General features: G+C 40.8%; 1 protein-coding gene across 33 annotated transcripts in view; it reads right to left on the reverse strand.

Annotated features, from left to right (window-relative positions):
* Window positions 1–308: 308 nt before the first annotated feature.
* CCDC30 (coiled-coil domain containing 30) overlaps window positions 309–23198 on the reverse strand; it is a 139152-nt gene continuing 116262 nt past the window's right edge. For 29 of the 33 annotated variants that reach the window (XM_070260183.1, XM_070260182.1, XM_070260171.1 and 26 more), the window contains 5 exons: window positions 15480–15621; window positions 11447–11583; window positions 9337–9451; window positions 1810–1877; window positions 309–1457 (listed from right to left, as the gene is read on the reverse strand). In XM_070260183.1, the coding sequence (XP_070116284.1) occupies window positions 1259–1457; window positions 1810–1877; window positions 9337–9451; window positions 11447–11583; window positions 15480–15621 (661 nt within the window). In that variant the 3' untranslated portion in view covers window positions 309–1258. The remainder of the gene's footprint in view (window positions 1458–1809; window positions 1878–9336; window positions 9452–11446; window positions 11584–15479; window positions 15622–23198) is intronic. The other 4 variants (XM_070260189.1, XM_070260191.1, XM_070260193.1 and 1 more) reach the window with 1 other exon arrangement.

Here is a 23198-nt window from a genome sequence, read left to right on the forward strand (position 1 = left end):
CTAATTCAGTGGTCTGAGGAAGCAAGGGTTACACATAAAAATTCAGTTTGTCTCAACTTCAGGGGTCTTTTTTTTTTTTTAATCTCTGGTTACTTTCTCTCTCCCGTTGGTCTCCCTATCGCCAATTGAAGATGAAGGAAGAGGAAGAGAATAAGGAGGGAAAAGGAGGAAGGGGAGGATGTAGCAGCAGGACTCACCCTTCAGTTTAGTTTTGTAACAACTATTTTAGAATAAATTTTTTAAATTGATAATATCCAATATTGATGAGTTTTAGAAAAACTTGTATACTCATAAACTGCTAGTGAAAATAAATGATGATATCTAGCATTTATTAAGCAGTTACTAAGTGCTAAATACACGCTTCATTTCATTTGGTCCTCATGACCCCAAGGGATAGGAACTATTATTGTTCCCATTTTCTGGATCAAGAAATTGAGGCCTAAAGAGGTTGAATAACTTGACTATGGAAACAGTATGCACAACTTTTTTTTTTAAAGTAATTCAATAAATGACATACCAAAACTATATAACATCTATATCCTTTGACCCAATCTTGTGAATTTGTTTTCTAGGATAATTCAAGAGAAGAAAAGAGCTACATTCACAAAGACTTTCACTACAGCATAATCTTAAATAGTGAAAAAGTAGAAACAAGTTAAATGTCAACAAGAAAATTTATACAACATCAACATGATAGAATATCAGGTGGCTATGAAACAATAGTTATGAAGACTATTAAAATATGAGAAAATGTTTTATGGTATATTAAATTAAAAATCAGACTATGAAAATGAATATGTAGTATGATAACCATTTAAAATTCATGCATTTGAATCAGAACCGGAAGGAAATAACTCTAAAATGAAAATAGTTGTGTTAAGAATGTGGGATTATAGGAAGTGTTGTTTTTCCTTTTTAAAGTATTTGTTTTATTTTACTTTTAAAAAATAAATAAGAAACTACTCACAATAATGGTAAAGTATGCTGAATTAGCCATATATGTGTTCTGCTGAGCAGGAACCTAATTAAGCCATTGAACTTGTTATGACATTGATCAATACAAGGCATTTGAGGATATCAAACAAACTTGAGAAATCCACTTTTAGAACTGGTTTAATGAATTTATCAGCAGTTTTGAAGACTCCTGGTTGATGCCCAGTGGGGATCTGTGATGACTCTTCTCCATGTCACGTTCCACCTTCACATCCAAGCTGTCAGCTAGCAGCTTTGATCAGTCTAGTTTTAGAAACCACTGATTTTATAGTTCTGACTTTTGGTCCTGTTCTTGCATACATCGTCTCTCTTTCAGAGAAGCCACGTTTATGGGTCCAGCTTTGGAATTCTGTGAACATGAAAGAGGCTCGAGAGCCTTGGGGTTTGCCATGGCTTCTTCTGACTCGTGCTCTTCAGTCTCCTGAAGACTTCCAACTGACTCTACCAAACCTGTTTCTGAAAAACTAAGAAAGGCCACATGTGAGGACTTCGTGCAGAAAGGATCTTGTGCTAGCACTTTGAGGTTACAGGGATAAGGCATCAAAAGGACTTCAGTTTTTTAAAACTGTCACACACAAGGAAAACCAAATAAAATTTACTTTAAACTTATTTTTATGGATTATTTTCTACCTTAAGTCAGGATTCTGTCAGATGCAGGGGTGAAACAGTGGTGAGGGGAGAAGGAATTAGGAGAGGATTTAAATACTAAATATAGAGAAAATTACCCCAAAATGCTATGCTTCCTCAAGCCAGCAACTCGGGACTAGTTAGGCAGCCATGACTCAGGCATGCAGATGATTTCTTGACTTTACTAACCTGGAGTTTGGTAAGGGCAAGATTTTGTTCAATGCTTCAAATTCAGGGATGTCACTAATTGTTGTTTCCTAAAAAGAAAGATGAATATTAAAAATTATAATGATACACTATTGGCAATATGATCCTAGAACTTATGCTTTATATATATTTTTGGTTAAAAATGTAATCCCCTCACCTCATGCCTGCTATAATGCCTATCAAGAAAAAGATAATAAATAACAAATGCTGGCGAGGATGTGGAGGAAAGGGAACTCTTGTGCACTGTTGGTGGAATGTGAACTAGTGCAGCTGCTATGTAAAATAGTATGGAGGTTCCTCAAAAAATTAAAAATAGAACTATCATATGATTCAGCAATTGCACTTCTGGATGTTTATCCAAAGAGAATGAAATCACTGTCCTGAAGATAGCTGCGCCTCATGTTCACTGCAGCATTATTTGCAACAGCCAAGATATGGAAGCCACCTAAGTGTCCATCAATGGATGAATGGATAAAGAAATTGTGGTATATATACACAGTGGAATATTATTCAGCCATAAAAAAGAATGAAATCTTGCCATTTGTGACAACATGGATGGACCTTGAGGGCATATGCTAAGTGAAGTAAGTCAGACAGAGAAAGACAAATACTGTATGATCTCACTTATATGTAGAATCTAGAAAAAACCAAACTCATAGAAACAGAGACGAGATTGGTGATTGCCAGAGGCAGGGGGTGATGTGGGGGGTGGGGGAATTAGGTGAAGGTGGTCAAAAGGTACAAACTTCCAGTTATGAGATAAATAAGTTCTGGGGATGTAATCTACAACACGATGATTATAGTTAACAACACTGTATTGTGTATTTGAAAGTTGCTAAGAGAGTAGATCTTAGAAGTTCTCATCACAAGGGAGAAAAATTATAACTATGTGAGGTGACAGATGTTAACTAATCTTATTGTGGTAACTGTTTTGCAATATATACATATATCAAATCATTACATTGTACACCTTAAACTTATACAATGTTGTATGTCAATCATATCTCAACAAAACTGGAACAAAATGTAACCCCTTAATACCTATAGAATATTTTGTCATTATAAATGTCATACTTTTTATATTAGTGCTTTTACTACTACCTTGCTTTTTATATCTACTTTCCTACATGAATTACCTCATATTAGTTGATATAATCATTCTATTCTATTTATTTAGGAAAGTTTTTGCTTAATACTCTGGTAAACATTTTCTGTCCACTTAAATAATGGGGCGGGGGGGGGGGGAGGAAGGATATGTTTTGAGTTTCATGACTTTAAAAACAAAATAGTCTTTCTCAGAAAAACAGATCAACACAGACCAAATTTTACGTACAATTACAGGGGTTTATGATTCCCCTGAACTTGGACCTCAGTTTAACCTTTGATATAGACCAACCAGTTTCTGTGAGAAATTCTTAGTTGTCCTGAAAGAAGTGAGAAGCTTATACAAGGAGGAGAGAGAGCTATAACGTGTTGGGAACTTTACTGGACTGGGAGTTAGGAGACCAAGGCTTGAATTCTGGCTCTACCAGTTAGACTCTGGCAACCCGTTCACCTCTCTGACTCTTGTCTCCTTCATCTAAAATGTAAGCATAACAATTAATGCCTAATCTTCCAAGGTTGTTGTGAAAATTAAATAACATAATCATACCTAACCTATAGGAGGAACTCAAGAAATGTTCCATATAAGAACAAGTGATATATATGCACTGAGAGAAAGGAGCTGTCATTTACTGAATGCCAACTACTTGCCAAGCAATATACTAGGTAACTTATGTGCATTATTCTACTTTATCCTCAATGACCATCTTTGTAAAAAAAAATATATATATATATACTCACACACATATTTATTTATTCTTGTAATAGCTTTATGGAGATATAATACACATACCATACAGTTCACTCATTTAAAGTGCATAATTCAATGGTTTTTAGTATATCCACAGAGTTGAACAATCATTATCACAATCAATTTTAGAGCACTTTCATCGCCCTCAAAATAAACCCAATACCTTTTAACTACAACCCACTATTCCTCAAGCCCTCAGCCCTTGGTAACTACTAATCTACTTTGTATGTCTATGGATTTGCCTATTTGGACATTTTATATATAGTGACTCATACAATATGTGGTCTTTTGTGACTGGCTTCTTTTTTGCTTCACATAAAATTTTCAAAGTTCATCTATGTTATAGAACGGATCAATAGTTCATTCCTTTTTATGGCTGAATAATATTCCATTGTATGGATATACCACATTTTATTTATCCACTCATCATTTGATAGACATTTGGGTTGTTTATACCTCTTGGCTATTATGAATAATGCTGCTATGAACATTCATGTACAGATTTTTGTGTGGAACAGCCACCTTTGAGTGTCATTACTTCATTTTCCCAGATGAGGGAACTGGGAGGTAAATCAGGTCTCCCTTCTTCACACAATCAGTAAAATGCTGAGCTGGGATTTGACACATAAGGTGAAATGAGAAAACCTATCAAGGACACAAAGCCAGATTTTGAGAGCGAAGGGTTCAGGACAAGCTTTATGAAAGAGGAGGCATTTAGGTTGAATCCTATGGGATAGTAGGAACCAGCCAAGAGAAAATCTGGGGGAGGGAAGTCATGGGAGAAGGCAACAGAGGGAGCTGATGGCACGTAGGATTGAGGGACCTGGACAGGGTGGAGCACAGAGTGGAGAAGGGAGCCAAAGAGAGATGAGATGGGTAAGATTGACTGAGGCCAGGTCATGGAGAATATGAAGACCATGGCAGAAAATTTGGGTTTTATCCTTTAGACTGTGGGAAGTCATTGCATGGTTTTAAGTCATATGCTCACACTGTATCTTCTTCCTCTTTTTTTTTTTAAAGATTTTATTTTTCCTTTTTCTCCCCAAAGCCCCCCTGGTACATAGTTGTGTATTTTTTTTTTAGTTGTGGGTCCTTCAGGTTGTGGCATGTGGGACGCCACCTGAGCATGGCCTGATGAGCTGTGCCATGTCCACGCCCAGGATCCGAACGGGTGAAAACCTCAGCCGCTGAAGTAGAGTGCGCGAACTTAACCGCTCGGCCATGGGGCCAGCCCCGCTCACACTGTATCTTCTAAAGACACCTCTGGTTATAGGCTATAAGAACAACAGGAAGTAATGAACCAACAGAAAAAGAACTCAAGAATACAATACCATTCACAATCGCAACAAAAAGAATAAAATACCTTGGGGTAAATTTAACTAAGGAAGTGAAGGACCTATATAATGAAAATTACAAGGCCTTTCTGAGAGAATTGGATGACGACATAAGGAGATGGAAAGACATTCCATGTACATGCATTGGAAGAATAAACATAGTTAAAATGTCCATGCTACCTAAAGCAATCTACAGATTCAACGCCATCCCAATCAGAATCCCAATGACATTCTTTACAGAATTAGAACAAAGAATCCTAAAATTCATATGGGGCAACAAAAGACCCCGAATTTCTAAAGCAATCCTGAGAAAAAAAGAACAAAACGGGAGGCATCACAATCCCTGACTTCAAAACATACTACAAAGCTACAGTAATCAAAACAGCATGGTACTGGTACAAAAACAGGTGCACAGATCAATGGAACAGAATTGAAAGCCCAGAAATAAAACCACACATCTAGGGACAGCTTATCTTTGACAAAGGAGCTGAGGGCATACAATGGAGAAAAGAAAGTCTTTTCAACAAATGGTGCTGGGGAAACTGGAAAGCCACATGTAAAGGAATGAAAATTGACCATTCTTTTTCACCATTCACCAAAATAAACTCAAAATGGATCAAAGACCTAAAGGTGAGATCTGAAACCATGAGGCTTCTGGAAGAAAACGTAGGCAGTACACTCTTTGACATCAGTATTAAAAGGATCTTTTCGGACACCATGCCTTCTCAGAGAAGGGAAACAATAGAAAGAATAAACAAATGGGACTTCATCAGATTAAAGAGCTTCTTCAAGGCAAATGAAAACAGCATTGAAACAAAAAAACAACCCACTAACTGGGAAAAAATATTTGCAAGTCATATATCTGACAAAGGCTTAATATCCATAATATATAAAGAACTCTCGCAACTCAACAACAAAACATCAAACAACCCAATCAAAAAATGGGCTGGAGACATGAACAGACATTTCTCCAAAGAAGATATACTGATGGCCAATAGGCACATGAAAAGATGCTCATCATCGCTGATCATCAGGGAAATGCAAATCAAAACTACACTAAGATATCACCTTACACCCGTTAGAATGACAAAAATATCTAAAACTAATAGCAACAAATGTTGGAGAGGTTGTGGAGAAAAAGGAACCCTCATACACTGCTGGTGGGAATGCAAACTGGTGCAGCCACTATGGAAAACAGTATGGAGATTCCTCAAAAAATTAAAAATAGAACTACCATACGATCCAGCCATCCCACTACTGGGTATTTATCCAAAGAGCTTGAAGTCAGCAATCCCAAAAGTCCTATGCACCCCAATGTTTATTGCTGCACTGTTTACAATAGCCAAGACGTGGAAGCAACCTAAGTGTCCAGCAACAGACGAATGGATAAAGAAGATGTGGTACATATATACAATGGAATACTACTCAGCTGCAAAACAGAACAAAATCATTCCATTTGCAATAACATGGATGGACCTTGAGAGAATTATGTTAAGTGAAATAAGCCAGCGAGAGAAAGATAATCTGTGCATGACTCCACTCATATGAGGAATTTAAAATTATGGACTAAGAACAGTTTAGTGGATACCAGGGGAAAGTTGGGGTGGGGGGTGGGCACAAAGGGTGAAGTGGTACACCTACAACAAGACTGACAAACATTAATGTACAATTGAAATTTCACAAGATTGTAACCTATCAATAACTCAAAAAAAAAAAAAAAAGAACAACAGGAAGCCAGGAAGATAGAGGAGGGAAGATGGGATGTGTCTTTCTAAGTAAGAGAAATACATGATATAGAGGGGGGAAACTTCAGAGCTTTTGGGGAAACAGTGAGTATATTAGTTTCATTTGATCAGGCTTGTTTGATGTCAGAAAGATATTTGGAATAAGGAAAGCTCCTGCGTGGCTTCAGTGCTTCTGGCCTAGATATCAACAACTCCTGAAGCCTTCCCTAACCACCACTCCTCTTGCTTCCATAGCATTCTGGGCCCACTGCTATTCAAGAACTTATCACAATGCATGGGAGTTGCCAGTTATATGACTGTCATTCTCACTAGGCTTGAGTTCTGTGAGGGCAGACACTATATCTTGTTCCTCATCATATCCAAACCATATGGAGAACAATATGAGGCCCGGCACACTGTATATGCTCAATAAATATTTGTTGAATGAATGACTTGATCTTATAGACAAAGGAAGTGTCTGTGACTCTTTGAGATGAAGTACTGTGAAATCAAGCAGTGCTTCATGGAGATTAGTTTAGATGCATGGGCAGGACAGAACAGAAGAGGAGGAAACACCGAGAGGAAATGAGCTAAGAAGTTGTTGCCGTACCCCAGATGTTAAGTGCTTGGGACACAGTGGGTAACAAGATGGACATTGTTCCTGCTCTCACGGAGTTTATAATCCAAGAGGGAAGACAGATGGAATTACAATACAGGAAGCAATATGCCTATTACAAGGCCATGTCCCTGGTTACTCCAATGCCCCAAAAGGGAAACAGCAGACTTAGGGTATTATGACATAGTGGCTAAAAACAAGGGACCAGAGAGAGTTGGCTTCACTCCTTGCTCTTCTACTTATTAGCTATGTGACTTGGGCAATGACGTCACATCACCTCTCTAGATCTCAGTTTCTTCAGCTGTGAAAATGGAATGACAGACATTACGTAAGATTATTTGGTGGATTAAATAAGATAATATACATAAAATGCTTAGCACTGTACCAGGCACATAGTAAGCACTCAACAAATGTCAAGCTGTCACCATTTTAGCCCCTGAGTTGCTACAAGGAAGGAAGCGATCTAGGATATGTCTGATCTCAGAGATCTATATACTGATCTATTTACAGTATGTGATACTCAGTTACTGAGAACCAAGAGATCTAGGCAATGCAAGCAGTAGCTGTGTGACCTCAAACATATCATTTAACCACCCCCCGGGGGTTTTATCTCCCTCCTGTATAAAATGAGAGGGTTGAATTGAAGGATCCTTAAGATTCTAAGTTTAAAAACAATTTTGGAGTTGTTTCCAATAGGTATCAAGATATTACAAGTTGGTACCTTTGTCACACATGGAACATTGAACTTGATGTACCACAGTCCTGACCCATGTGACATTTCCTATGTTGATTTGAGGACAATGTTGTGGATCTCAAAGCTGTTGGTCGTAGCATATACTCTGTTAAGACTTCTATAGGAGTTATTCATGTATGTGTCTGTCCTTCTCTACTAGACTAAAGGCCTCTGAAAACAGGGTCTATCTTCATATTCCTAGGACCTAGTGTAGCTCCTAGAATTGATAAATGTTTGTTGAAGGAATGACTAAAGTAAAACAGTAAGTAACTAGACAATTGAGAGCAGTTATAGCTCAAGCAAAGACATAAACTATTAGAAATTAGGCCATATAATCTAGTGATTCTACTTTTGACAAAATTTGAAAAACAACTCATATGGCTTGGAAATAATCGCCTTTCTGAGAGCAAACAAGATGCAGGTCTTGCGCTCATAGTAATAGTACCCAACAGGCAGGATCTACTGTGAAGTATCCTGAGAAGAAACATCTAGCAGGTGATACAAGCCAGGGAAGAAAGCAAGCAGCCTCTATCCTGGATTCAGACTGCAACTCCGCTCACTGAAGTCCCTCTTGCTGACTTCTTCACCAGCCAGACTCTGGACCTTGTCTGAACCTATCCTGTTTGTTGCATCTCTCTGGTCTTGGCTACTTGTCTGCTTGCATTTTTGTAGCATAATTGCTTTTCTCTGACTCAGATGTTCTCCTTAGGCTTGACTCATTGCCAGATTGGACTAGCTTCACTTTACCTCTCTTAGCCTCAGATGTGCTCATCTCTCAGAGGGGGCTAAAATAATACATGGCAAACAGAGTTGTTGAGAATGAGACATATGTGTGAAAACACTTAACATTCACTCATTCTCAAATATTTATGGAGCACCTGTCCATAGATACAATGACATATGAGATACAATCCTTGCCCCCCAGGATTGCTGCTGAGTTGATGAGAGATGAAGCAGAAAGGCAATGACAATGCAGTGTGTTAAGGAAGAAGCTATGAAGCATGCACAAATTGCTTTGGGATCACATGGGATGAGAGTGTTCAATAAAAGCTGACCCAATGAAGAACAAAGCTGGCCAAGAGCAGTCTCAGGGTCTGCTGCCCTGGGGTGCAGCCAGTGAGCCTCTTTGCCACAGTCCAACATGAGGCCAAGTGCAGGCTACAGTATGAAGAAGATGAAGGGAAAAGAGAACACAGCATCCTTAGCAACCCAAACTTCATAGTAAGGACCTGATGAGAAGCCCATGTTACCTCTCCTCTGCGAATCTGGACGCTCCTTATAATGCGCTCTAAGAGGCCAACTTGCTGTGTGAGCCGGAGACTGTTTTCCTGTAATTGCTTATTTTCTTTATCCAGCACAAGTACTCTAAGAATGGGATAAATTGGAGTCATCACCAAAAATTTCTGTATCATTACTAAAACACAAAACTATGTCCCACTTCCCACTAGTTCTGGGTCTTAGCCCAGATTTTAGAACCAACTTTGGCAGACTAATTCCCATCATATTCCAAGACCACGTAAAAATTAATAAGTTTCTTGCCTGTACATAGTCATTAAATACATCCCGAGAACAGAGACATACTATATGCAAGAATATGAAAGGAACACTTCCAGCCCCTGAGAAACTTAAGGAAGGAAATGAGCCCATTTAGGGGTAGGGCTGAAACAAGAGACTGCATCCCTTCAGATATTGTAGCTACACGGCCTGCTTCCGGTTCTGATCTCACACAGGCATCCCGTACTTCTGTAGTAGTAGTAGTAGTAGTAGTAGTAGTAGTAGTAGTAGTAGTAGCAGCAGCGACCATCCACCAAGTACTACCATGGACTTGGGCTTAGTCTTACCATGGTAGCCTTACCAAGGTCCACTTACCACGGACCAAGCACCACCGTGGATAGGTTACCATGTAACCTTTCCACACAGTAAGCACTTAAAACTTTTCATGCATTAGTTCATTTAATCCTCATGACAACCCCATGAAATACTGCTATGAAGCCTGTTTTACAGATGGGGAAACTGAGGCTCAGAGAGCGGAGAGTAACTTGTTGAAGAACATAAAACCAGAAAGTCATAGAGCTGGGATGCCAACGCAGATCTTTCTGACTTCTAAGCCTAGCCCTTAACCACTATACCAGGCTTTCTCTCCAGGGCCACAGTTTATTTGGAACACATAATGACAATATGATAGTTTTCATCAGAGATTTGTGTTTGAGTTCTGGTTCTGCCAATTACTAGCTGTATGACCCTTGGCAAATTACTGAATCTGAGCCTCAGTTCCCTCATCTGTAAAATGAGGAAACATCCCGTAGGAAAAACTTATTCTAAGGAAAACATCCACGTCCACTCTGGGTGACGAGAGTGGGTCTTCAAGGAGGGCAAGACAGGAACATTATTAATGTTAAGACAAGGGTAACGAGTCAGTTGTGTTGGGATGCCAGAAGCAATGACATAGTTTGAGAAGGTTAATGGATTATATAGACTATACAAAAGAGGAGACACAGACAATAAAAGATAATCAGAGACTGTCGCAAAGCAGCGGAAAGGAGAGTTCCTGTCTGCCTGGCAGATGTCTCCCCAGACTGCGGTGCTGTAGTGTCCAAGGCCAGGCTGCTGACGTCCACATGCTGCTCTGCCACCGACTAGGCTGACTGAGTTAACTAAATTCTCTGGACCTCAGCTTCTCATCATGAAATAAGGCTATATAGTGCCTCCCTCCTGGGATTGGTGTGAGGATTAAATCAATATAGAGGGAGAGCTTAGAACAGTGACTAGCGTATAGTAAGTGCTCAAAAAAATGTTAATCATTATAGTTATTGTTAGTGATACTATCTGTTAAGATCAACCCACTCTCTTTGCTCTAATTCTATACTCCAAGAAAACTGTGACTGTAATTAAAGGTTCTTATAGAGGAGAGAATGCTTGGGCTGGCTGATATGTGAATTTTTATCTGCTGGGCATATTTCTCATGAGAAATTAATATACTGGTATCTTGTAAGTTTAATGAATTTAAGTCACTCATATGGCCTGATGAGACCTCTCTTGATCTACCTTGATTCTATAGGTATCAAATGACAAAGATGAGTGTCAACACACACAAAGTGACAAGCCAGAACAAGCATAGATGGGTCCTCAGGGAGGCAATGCCACCTGAAAGAGCCTATCTGAATGGTCGACCATGATATTTTTCTCTTTAATTTCACAACTTCTGCCACTTGTATGAACTGCTGAAAATAGCAGATGGCAGAACAAGAGCTATGAGATAGGCCACAAACTCAAAGGACAATCTCTGGGATGATTGCTTTGTTGAGGGAGAAATATCCTCTTTGTGGGGTTCACTGGCAACTCGGAGCTGACAGCACCTACCTGCTCTGGACTGAAGACATTATCCATTTGTTGCTGTGGATCAGTTCTTCTTGCTCTGTGAGTTGCTCCAGAAGTTTCCTATTTTCTAGGAGCAGGATATTATTTTGGGCAGTGATCTGGTCCTGGAATGTCTTCTCCTAGGGATAACAAAGCCCCCTAATTACCATGGTGGGAGAAAGCATTATAAATTTAGGAGCATCAGCCTGTTTCTATGCTCTGACAGCAAATTTCCCTTGTTTACTTTTTCTCTCCTGTCCTCTAGTCTGTTTTCACTTGTTTGCTGACATTGTCCACCAGCTTGTTCTTCTATTTATTTTGGTTATTTTATGTCACGTAAATGTTTGGACATTTACTCATTCTTTAGGGTTAACATTTAAAAATATCTGAGCACTCAACTTTCAATAAAGTCCCAGTGCTCTCATCTGTATTCTAATTCCGTAGATATCAAATCACTAACAAATACAACTGAATTCTCCAGATTGAAAAAAGTTTCCATATAACACATTTCCGTCTGCTTTGGAGTTATAGTCTTTTTAAGGCAAAGGGAGGAAGATGGGAATTTAGCCAACTCACTCAACAACCAGAGTCAAGATCTCAGTTGGCTTGGCAAGTCAAGCATCTAAGCCAGGTACTGTGAATATCTTTGCAGTGATGATGCTGAAATGATTTTGAGGTTGACACCATGTTTCATTTTCTACCAACGACTTTACCTGAAAGCAATAGCTAGTGAAGTTATAGCTAAAATGATAAAGGAGTGTATTTTGTGAAAAAACACTAAGTGTTATATTAAGTCAATAGATATTAGTAAATCGCACTGTTGGTGAGGAGTTTAGAAGCTCAACAGTGTAGAATTGCCCTTCTCCCTTCACCAATGACCCGCCAATGGTAACAGGCAACTGCCTTCACCTTTCAGTGTTTGTTCCTCACCAGCCAAGGGTGAAAATGAGTGGGAGTGGGAGAAGAATAAGGACCTCCGGCAGACAGGTGAATTACAGGGTTAAGAGGGGCAACTTTCTCTCTCTCTTTTAAATAAGGTACTAATGTACATCATTCAGAAAAAACTGTCCCTATATATGGAATCTAAAAAACCCAAAAGACTCCTAGATACAGAGAACAGAATGGTGGTTGCCAGAGGCAGGGGGTAGTGGGGTGGGCAAAATAGGTGAAGGGGATCAAAAGGCACAAAATTCCAGTTATAAAATAAGTAAGTCATGGGGATGTGATGTACCAGCATCTTGACTCTAGTTAACAATACCATATTGCTTATTTGAAAGTTGCTAAGAGAGTAGGTCTTAAAAGTTCTCATCACAAGAAAAAAAATGTTGTAATTATGTACGGTGATGGATGTTAACTAGACTTATTGTGGTGATCATTTCACAATATACACAAATATTGAATCATCATGCTCTATATCTGAAACTAATATATTATATGTCAATTATATCTCAAAAGAAAGAAAGGAAAAAGACTGCCTACTTATCATTAAAGAATTATAAGGAAGGAGATTATGTTATGTTCTGAAACAAACCATTCCAGATTTTAAAGCTCTTTATCCAGGACCCTTCGATGTCTAATAATAGTCTCCTCTGCCATCATTTGAATATATTTATGGTAAGGATTGAGAGTAGGAGCAGCCGTCCCACAAACATGCTCTATGCAGCCATAACTGGATTAGAAAGGAAATTGGATGGGGCAGGCTACTGACACCCCTTTCTTCGGAAATACTGTATTTTTTTTTTGAACCAAAAATTCAGGACACAGCTCTAATGATAGGGTGAAATATTTAGGGGAATCTGGTCTGGATGGTCACAGCAGTCAGAGGACTCGATCGGCTCACCGTATAAAGAGAAGGTGGAAGGAATGGAACCCAAAAAAGTGGCATTATGGTCTGGAGACTTAGCATTTAGAAAGTAAGCCCAGCTTTTTTACACTTAGGGTTCTGGTTCATCGGCCCTAAAATAGTAAAATCAGGACCTCCAGGTGTGTACCACTGTGGCATTAAAGATCTCACGTCAGTTTTCTCTAGGCTAAGTATTTCCCATTCTGTTCACAATTTCTCTTGTGAATTATGCATCTACCGATTAACATGTTTCTAAGAGATTTTACATTAAAAAGAAGAAAATAACATCTATGAAAATTTATATGTGCCAGATACCACTTTAGGCATTTCATATTTTAATCCTCACAAAAGCCTTGTGAATTAGGGATTGTTTCCCACATTTTACAGATGAGGAAAATGATACACAGGGACTTGTGCAAGGTCACAGAACTATTAAGTGGCAGGGCTAGACTTTGCATCCAAGTCTGTCTAAGGCCAAAGTCCACAGTACCCTTCAACGGTAGTGAGCAAATGGTCCAAAGACTCTTCTTAGCCTCTGCTTCTTTGCGATCTCCAGTATATTTCAGGGAGACCTGTGGTTCTTTGGGTAGATGTGTTAGTTTCCTAAGGCTGCCATAACAGATTGCCACAAACCGGCGGCTTAAGACAACAGGAATTTGTTTTCTCACAGTTGTGGAGGCTAGAAGTCTAAAGTCGAGGTGTCAGCCGGGTTCGTTCCCTCTGGGAGCTCTGAGGGACAGTCTGTTCTATGCCTCGCTCCTAGCTGTGGCTGCCAGCAATCCTTGGTGTTCCTTGGCTTGTAGCTTCATCACTCCAATCTCTACCTCCATCGTTACATAGCCTTCTTCCCCTGTGTACGTCTGTCTGTGTGTCTTCTTCCATCCTATAAGGACACTAGTCATGTTGGATTTAGGGTTCACTCTAATCCAATATGACCTCATCTTAACTAATTATACCTGTAAAGACCTTATTTCCAAATTAGGTCACATTCTGAGGTTCTGGGTAGACATGGATTTTGGGGGGACGCTATTCAACATGGTACAGTCCGGAAGAAAGAAAACATGGACGCTGAAAGTAGGAGGCAGTTTTGCCACGTAAGCCTCGAAGTGGAAGGCAGGCACTACGAGGAAGAATTGGTAATGCAGAAGTAGGCTGACGACATTTCTGGCGGGTCCATGAACCAGGGTTGCTACTTTCTTCTGTATACTTTCCATATTGTTTTCCTAGTTGTGAGTCTAACCTGGATCTGAGTCTTTCAAAGTTTAGAGGATTAGAGACAAGATAGAAGGAGACTGCAAAATCTAACTTATTTTCCTCTCTCACTACAGTTTAGAGTATCAAGAGGGTTTTTTTTAAACAAGGAATACAACATTGGTGGCCCATCTGTTCCAATCCTCAAACGTTTCATTGTGTGGAATCCAGGGATTCTTAACCTGGAGTCCCATAATAGCCTGTGGGATAACTGAAATTATGTGAATTATTTTGGTATCCTTGGCACACAGTGGTGGTGCAATAAAAATTTGTTGGGTGTAGAAATGAGTATTTTAGGAGTGAAGACAGAGTTTTCAAAATTCTGAAATGGGCTGGGGACCTCAAGAAGGGAAAACGGTACTGGCCAAGTCAGTGGCTCTCTATTTTGAGTTTATATAGTTTAAGAATCTCAAGACCATTCTGCATTTGATTTGATTCATCTGACCGTTTCCTTCTTAGCCACACACAGTCACAAGGGCAATGAGACAAACATAAAGAAACTATGGATATTTAGAAAAGAGCTTGAAGGCACTCATCAAGGATTGATAGAGGAATGGGGGTCACCTATTTTCACTGCCATTTAAAACTGACAGAAGTTTGAGGCAAAATGAGGGCCGCACAGAGTAGGAATGAGTTACTGAGGGTGGTTTGGAAGTCTCTGCTGAAGGGTGTTTAAGAGAAGATGTTTTCATTTGAAGGCAAAACACTAATCATAAGCTGGCAGTGCAGATATTTTCAGTGTTCAACTTGGTTTACTACCACCATGAGTCTTACGTATTTTTTGGCAGGGCTTAAACAATTACTCACATTGAAAGGAGGTGCGGAGAAATGAAAGTATGGGCTATGAAGAGGCCATAAAATAAATTTTAAAAATGAGTGGGCTTTCTCTAAATGATCGACCACTGGCACCGTCAGTGAGCTCTTTGCCTTTTTGTTTCTCACCATTTTCACTTGTTGCTGCAGTGTTCCAATTTCATTTTCAAGTTGTTTGATTCTCTCATCTCGTAGTCCTACTTCATGCACTAAACGATCCTTGACTCTCCGAAGCTTGGCTTTGTAGTGCTGATGTTTCTCATTATAGTTTCTAGAAAATAAATTTAAATATGGGCACACCTCAACACAGTGAAAATTTATTTTACCTCCTCAATAGGAACCTTTCTTGGGTTTCTTCTTCTTGCTTTGTCAGGGCCTGGCACCAGATGTGGGCGCTTGTCCTGCCTCACATCTGCAGGACTTCCTGCCTACAAGGTGGGGAATCGGCCAAGGATAACCTCCTAAATAACACCAGCTTTAGTCATCCTCAACTCAGGAAATTGCTTGACTTATGATCCCTGACATCTATCCTCTGAATCCTGCTCCACTGATTCAGTCACTAATATAAAATTTTCTAGTTCTTGGCTATATACTTGGACAGTGATATAACCCACTTCAGTCTTGTCTATTTTCCAGATAACCTGGTCTGCTCTCAGTCCTTGCCTTGGGTCTGGACTTCCAAATGCCAATTCTACATAGATCTCTGCTCAAGACTCTTACTCTGATTCTGACATAACTCTGACTCACCTCCAATAAGGACATGAAAAGATGTTCAAGATCATTAGCCATTAAGGAAACACAAATCAAAACTACAGTGAACTGTCACTTTGCACCCACTAGGATGACTAAAATCAAAAAGAAAGATAATAACAAGTACTGGCAAGGATGTGGAGAAATTGGAACTCTCATACAGTGCTTGTAAGAATGTCAAATGGTGCCGCCTCTTGGAAAAAGCCTGGCAGTTCCTCAGATGGTTAAACATAGAGCCATATGACCCAGCAATTCCACTCCTACGTATATACCCAAGAGAAATGAAACATATGTCCACACAAAAACCTGTACATGAATGTTCACTGTAGTACTATTCACAATAGCCAAAAGGCAGAAACAACCCAAATTTCCCGCAAATGATGAATGGATAAACAAAATATGGAATATCTGCACAATGGAACATTATTCAGCCATAAAAAGGAATGAATGATCCATGCTACAACAGGAATGAACTTTGAAAGCATTATGCTAAGTTAAAGAAGCCAGTCACAAATGACCACACATTATATGATTACATTTATATGAAATGCCCAAAATAGGCAAATGTAGAGAAAAAGAAAGTAGATTAGTGGTTGCCTAGCACTGGGGATGGGGAGAAAAATTGGGGACAGAAGAGTGATAGCTGAAGGGTTTCTTTTCTTCTCTTTCTTTTTCTTCTTTTTTTTTCTGAGGAAGATTAGCCCTGAGTTAACATTTGTTGCCAATCCTCCTCTTGTTTTGCTTGAGGAAGATTAGCCTGCGCTAACAACAGTGCCAATCTTCTTCCACTTTATATGTGGGTCACTCCCATAGCATGGCTGATGAGTGGTATAGGTCCATGCCCAGCAACTGAACCCACAAACCCGGGCCGCCAAAGCAGAGTGTGCCAAACTTAACCACTACGCCATGGGGGTGGCCCCAAGGGTTTCTTTTTGGGGTAATGAAATGTTCTAAAATTGATTGTGGTAATGGGTGTACAACTAAAAGCCATTGAATTGTATACTTTCAGTGAGTGAATTGTATGGTATGTGAATTATATCTCAAAAAACAGGACAAACAAAAATCTAAGTCACCATTTCAAGCTCCTATAACAGCTAATTTGAGTAAACAAGAAAACAGATTAGAGCCTCCACTCCACCACCAGGCAAACCTCTCGGAAGGCGACTGTGCTTTCCCAATAAGAATATCATTACTCAGAAGTGCTTCTTCAAATTAAAAATTAAGAAGTTTCACTTAGAACTTATTAGGTCTGATGACACAAAATCACTCTAAGCTAGGGTTTCTCAACGTCTGCACTACTTTTGGGCCAGATACTTTTTTGTTGTGGAAGCCTGTGCTGTGTTTTGTTGAATGCTTAGCAGCATCCTTGGCCTCTTCCCACTAGATACCAGTGGCACCTTCTACAGTGTGACAACCCAAAATGTCTCCAGACGTTGCCAAATGCCCCCTTGCCTGGGAGGCAAACTGCCCTCTACTGAGAACCGTTGCTCTGGCTAACGTTCCTAAACTAGGTTTTCTCTAAGCCAACAGCAGTGGTTCTCGAACTGTGTTCTGACCAGCAACATCAGCATCACCTGGGAACTCGTTAGAAAGGCAAAGACGCAGGCCCCATCCCAGAACTACAGGTCAGAACCTCTCGGGGGGGGGGGGGGGACCTGGGTTTTACCAAGTCCTCCGCGGGGTTCTGCTGCAGGCTAGAGTTTGAGAGAAAGCACCAGGCACATTTGGGAGGGACCTCCTCACCACTTCTGTTTCACGATAGAGACTACTTGTGGCAGGCTGTAAGATGCAGGTATGGCCTTTCTTCTTTCCTAACGGAACCCAGATTTCATTTAGGTGTCCACAGAGATCCCTCCATCTCAAGGAAGGTGGTGGGCCCCAGTTGTGTGTGTTGGGGGGAGGGATGGACATGTGAGACAAGTCACTCCTGCTAGGCACTTCTGGGAGAGGTGAGAACCTGAGAACCCATCTCTGTCTGCCCTGGCCACCCTCCTGCTGAGGTTGTGCTACCTGCAGCTGCAGCCACTGGCTTGTAACCAGGAGGTGAAAAACCTAAAGACGCAAACACCACCCAGCAAGCATGGCAGAGCGGAGGAAGGAAAGACCCTGGTCCTTAACGACACTGCCAAGCAGCTGAATCAGCCTCAACAATCACCGTCCCTAGATTTCTTGTTACATAAGAACAAATTTTTTGTCTAAATATATTAGATTCTCATTCTTTGTGGTCAATTATAGCCTATCTTAAAAACAGAGAAACTACTCTAAAACAAAAAACTATTCTAATTGTCTCTATACCCCCGACCCCTGAATGCCTAGAAGTTTGGATAATGCCTTTTAAACTGAAACAAAAAGCATTTAAGGAAAGAGGAATCTACTCTTTGTCACTGTCGGCACCCGAGGGCACAGTCATGGAGACCCATGATGCTGGGCAGTCTGCCCACGTCAACTGTCTGATCTCACCTGGGGCTCTGACGCTCAAACTGGAGGAAGCCCAACTACGTGAAGGGACTGACATGTGCTCCAGGCTGTTCACGAGACGTCTCATTTGATTTTACAGCAAACTCGTGGAGACGGTCTCCTCACTCTATGAGTCAGGAGATGGAGGCTGTGCAGTAGCGCTAACTCAGCGGGACGGTATTCAAACCCTCCGCCTCCCTTGACTGCCCCCGGGAGACAACCTCTAAGCCCTCGGAATAGCCTGCCTGAGAACGATGCCTTTGTATACCTGTGGCCTTGGGCCTCAACAGATATTTTATGCTAATAACATGACTTATGGTGCTTTTGTTCATGTAGGGGCCTGGGCCACACTGTATGGGTTTGACCTTTGGGGAGTTGGGGGACCGGAGACTGGGTAGCTAAGGTCAATCACTGGGGCACTCCATGTCTACGTGACTGACCCCTGGTAAAATCCCTGGATGTCAAGGCTTAGGTGAATTTCCCTGGTTGGGAATACTTTATACATGTTGTCACATATTGTTGCTGGGACAGTTAAATACTGTCTGTCCTACCCCACCGGGAGAGGACAAAGGGAAGCTTGCTTGTGTCTTGCCTCTCGTGGACTCTGCCCTATGTGCCTTTTTCCTTTGCTGATTTTAATCTGTATCCTTTCACCATAATAGACAATAAGCAGGAATATAACAGCTTTTCTGAGTTCTGTGAACCCTTTTAATGAATCACCAAACCCGACACAGAGGGAAGTTACTTCTGCAGAGAAGAATCTGACCCAGAGTCCGCGATCTTCCACTACACCCCAGTGCTAGAACACAGCAAATCCAGGCACAACAGATATTGCTCACTTCTCCTAATGACATATTTTGTTTTATACGAGAACTAGGAACCAGATGGGAGGGGAGGAGCAAAGCAGACTTATCTAGATGCTAATTCTAGTCAAACTGTTATGGAAGAACGACTCCAAGAGACTCTTACGCTCTTGTAAGTTATGTCTTACCTCTAAATGTATTTTCACAAGACTCCTCCATTTTCCAAAATAGTGCCCCTCTCTCTCCTACTTGCTGATTATACATAAAAGAATCATTTTCCAGGTTTTTCCTTTAGAAGATTAATTTATCTGTTAGCCAGAAACTACGCTGTAGGCCAGAGACATGCACACCAGGCTAGATAGAGCTTGTCAGAGTGTGGCAGTGACTGACTAGGGTTGTCCCCAGTCTATGTTCTCCGTCTTCTATCATTATAGACCCCCTGACGTTTAGCTGGGCACTTGGTTGCTCAGTATATCAACTACGTTTTCCGGCTTTCCTTGCAGCTAAATGAGGCCATGAGTAAGTTCTGGGCAAAAGAAGGTCAGTGGAAGCAGTGTGCCTTAAGGGAAAATGCAATACCCTTGCCTTCCCCTCTTTCTTCCTCCTTGTTGGCTGGAATACGGATATGGCAGCAAACCATCTTGAACTATGTGGATCAGGGCAACATGTTAAAGATGCTGGAGCAACAAGATACAAGGAGTCTAGGCTTCTGACACATTGAGCCACCATACCCATCCTGGACTGCTTATGACTGCACAGCGAGGTGAGAGAGAAACCTCTCCCCTTTTTAAGCCACTCTTATTCAGGGTCACTGCTACAGCAACTCAACCTACATCCTAACTAACAGAGTTGGTCTAGAGACCTGGTTCATAAAACTGCCTGAGACCCATTCAGTTCTGCGGCGCTTGCGGCGCCCACTACATAACGTGAGGAACATATGTTTGCAGATTGTGTTCACAGTTACCACTGCTGTGACTTCGATTCTTTACAGGGAGGTATTTCCATCTCATAAATGTTCTTGCTTTCCTTTTACTAGGAATAGCTTGTTGGAAGACGTCACCGGGTCTCAGCATCCTCTGGTCCGTGGCTTTAGAAGTGTAACATCTAGCAGTGTACACACCCCCTACCTGCTGTCCCCTGGGTGTCCCAGCTATTCACAGCTACTCTGATGTTTTGATATCATTTCAAACACAGTATTTCTGGATTTTTTTTACATAGCCTGCCCTGGGATATTAAAATCTGAGTCTCTAAGCTCCCCATGCCAGGAAGCTGCCGTCTCTCTTATTCTGCCATTTAGACTATTAAAAAATAAATTTATCCTTTAAAGTAAGATGATAAATTATAGAAAATTTGGGAAACAAATCCAACTCCCTGGGACTGGCCCGGTGGCATAGTGGTTAAGTTCATGTGCTCTGCTTTGGTGGCCCGGGGTTCACCAGTTCAGATCCTGGGTGCGGACCTGCTCACTGCTTATCAAGCCATGCTGTGGCAGGCGTCCCACATATAAAATAGAGGAAGATGGGCACGGATGTTAGCTCAGTGACAATCTTCCTCAGCAAAAAGAGGAGGATTGGCAGCAGATATTAGCTCAGGGCTAATCTTCCTCAAAAAGAAAAAAAAATCCAACTCCCAATATGATCAGTATTATACAGTATTGTTACATTTCCTTCCAGTGCTTTATAAGCATCTTTTGTATAAAAATGGTCTACATTAAAATTTTTATCCAATTTTTTTTGGTAAAGAGCTGGAGACTCTATTTATTTATTTATTTTCTTATTCTCCCCAAAGCCCGCAGCACATATTTGTATATTATAGTTGTAGGTTCTTCCGGTTGAGCTATGTGGGACACCACCTCAGCATGGCTTGATGAGTGGTTCTAGGTCCGCGCCCAGGATCCGGACTGGTGAAACCCTGGGCGGCTGAAGCAGAGCGCATGAACTTAACCACTGGGCCCCGTGGCCAGCCCCCTATGTGCTTTTCATTTATGATAGCATTAGCCTTTCCCCATGCTATTATCTAGTCTACATAGCCACCATCTTTTACAGTTTCATGATGCTCCGTCAAGTGAATGCATTATACTTGACCTAACTAGCTCCTACCACTTGATATTCACGCTTCTTCCTGTCGTGTTATGCACGCTTTGAAGAGTATGTTGATGCAGTACAGCTGGTTAGAGCTTACAGCCCTGCCTTCCCATCCCTAGCTGGCTATTTGGCACACCTATCAGTTTGGTCAGAAGTTCTGTTGGCCAACTTGCCCAAAGAACACGCGGACTGTCTAAGTTTATTTTTGGCTTCGTTAACGACTAGCAGTGTGAGGCTGCACAATATTCATGTTCTAAAATTTAGGGACAACTTTTTGCTTAGGTTTAAGCAAAACCAGATGGTCTTTCTATTATTTTTATTTCAAAAAGGCAAGGAATTTGTTCCGCTGGATGGGAAAACATGGAAAAAATAAGCATTGTCTGTAAAGGTCAGGACTGGGATCAAGGAAAAAAACACAAAAATGAACCTAGAGTTTTGACAATTACTTTCATTTTCTTTCCTAAAGTTGTAGTTTTCAACTCTGGATGCACATCAGAATCACATGGGGAAGCTTTTAGACAACTATTGACCCCCAAGTTGATCCCCACAGATTCGGACTTCTTGACCCAGGGTGGGGCCCAGGCATGTGCAGCTAGAGTTAGGATCCACTGTCCTAAGGGCTGTGGGCAGATAACATGAAAAACATTCCGCCTCACTAGCCACCAAAGAAATTCACAATAAAATGACAAGTAATTTATGACTAAGTGAGCATTAAAAATCAGAGACTATGTTGAGCAAAAGAAGTCGGACACAAAAGATTACACGCAGTGTAATTCCATTTAGATGAAATTCTAGGAAAGACAGAAATCAGAGGATGTGGGAGAAGCAGGAAATACAGATTGACTCCAAAAAGGTAGGAGAGAACTACAAGGGATAATGGAAATGTTCTGTATCTTGACTGGGGTAATGGTTGTGTGGGTGTATGTATTTGTCAAAACTCATCAAATTGTGCATTTATTGTATGTAAATTATATCTCAATTAAAACAAAGAATATTGGGGAAATTTCATTAGCGCCCTCCCTCCCAATAGGAGCATCCAATGCTAATGAGGATGGGGGATAGTGCTACTCTTAGATAGTGACGCCAGGAAATTTTGGCAGGATGCTTCTGAATGTTTGTCAATACATTTTGAGATCCAGAGTTCCAGCTTTTTGACCAATAATTCCACTCCTGGGAATTTATTCTATAAAAATAATTTTTTAAATGAAAAAAATATATATCAAAATGTTTTTTTCAGTGTTATTTTGAATGAAAATATCAATCACAGAACCAGTGAGTAATTCTTAACTAAGTTAGGTCTGCGATGTGAGGTTGATTCCAGCAGGCCTGGAATTGACCTGAGCTGTTTTGCTAAAGTTCTTGCTTGCTGCAGACCGCTGGTCAAGGAATGAAATATACTGATTGAAATCATGTTGCTTTGTAACCACAGGTCCGAGGAGTTTCATGGCACTTTGCACCAGCTTGTCAGCACTGTTTGCTGATAACACGGAGACTGATGATTCGTACCTAGTCTCTTTGAGACCCCAAGAAGGCTCTGCTCGTGAGGCTGGTTACACAGCAGAAGTATGCTTCCATGACCAGCAGAATAGAAAAAAATCTCAGCCGAGATTCCATTTTTGGGATCCAGGGTTGTGAGGTGTTCAGTGCATATGGCAGTGGTTGCTGACCTGAGAGAGAAGGTGCATCCAGGGGGACAGAGGGAGGACCTCTGGGGCCCCTGCCTGACCCCTCGGAACGATCTGCTGTGAGCCAGC

This window comes from Equus caballus, chromosome 2, assembly GCF_041296265.1.
Source record: "Equus caballus isolate H_3958 breed thoroughbred chromosome 2, TB-T2T, whole genome shotgun sequence".
Taxonomy (NCBI): Eukaryota; Metazoa; Chordata; class Mammalia; order Perissodactyla; family Equidae; genus Equus; species Equus caballus.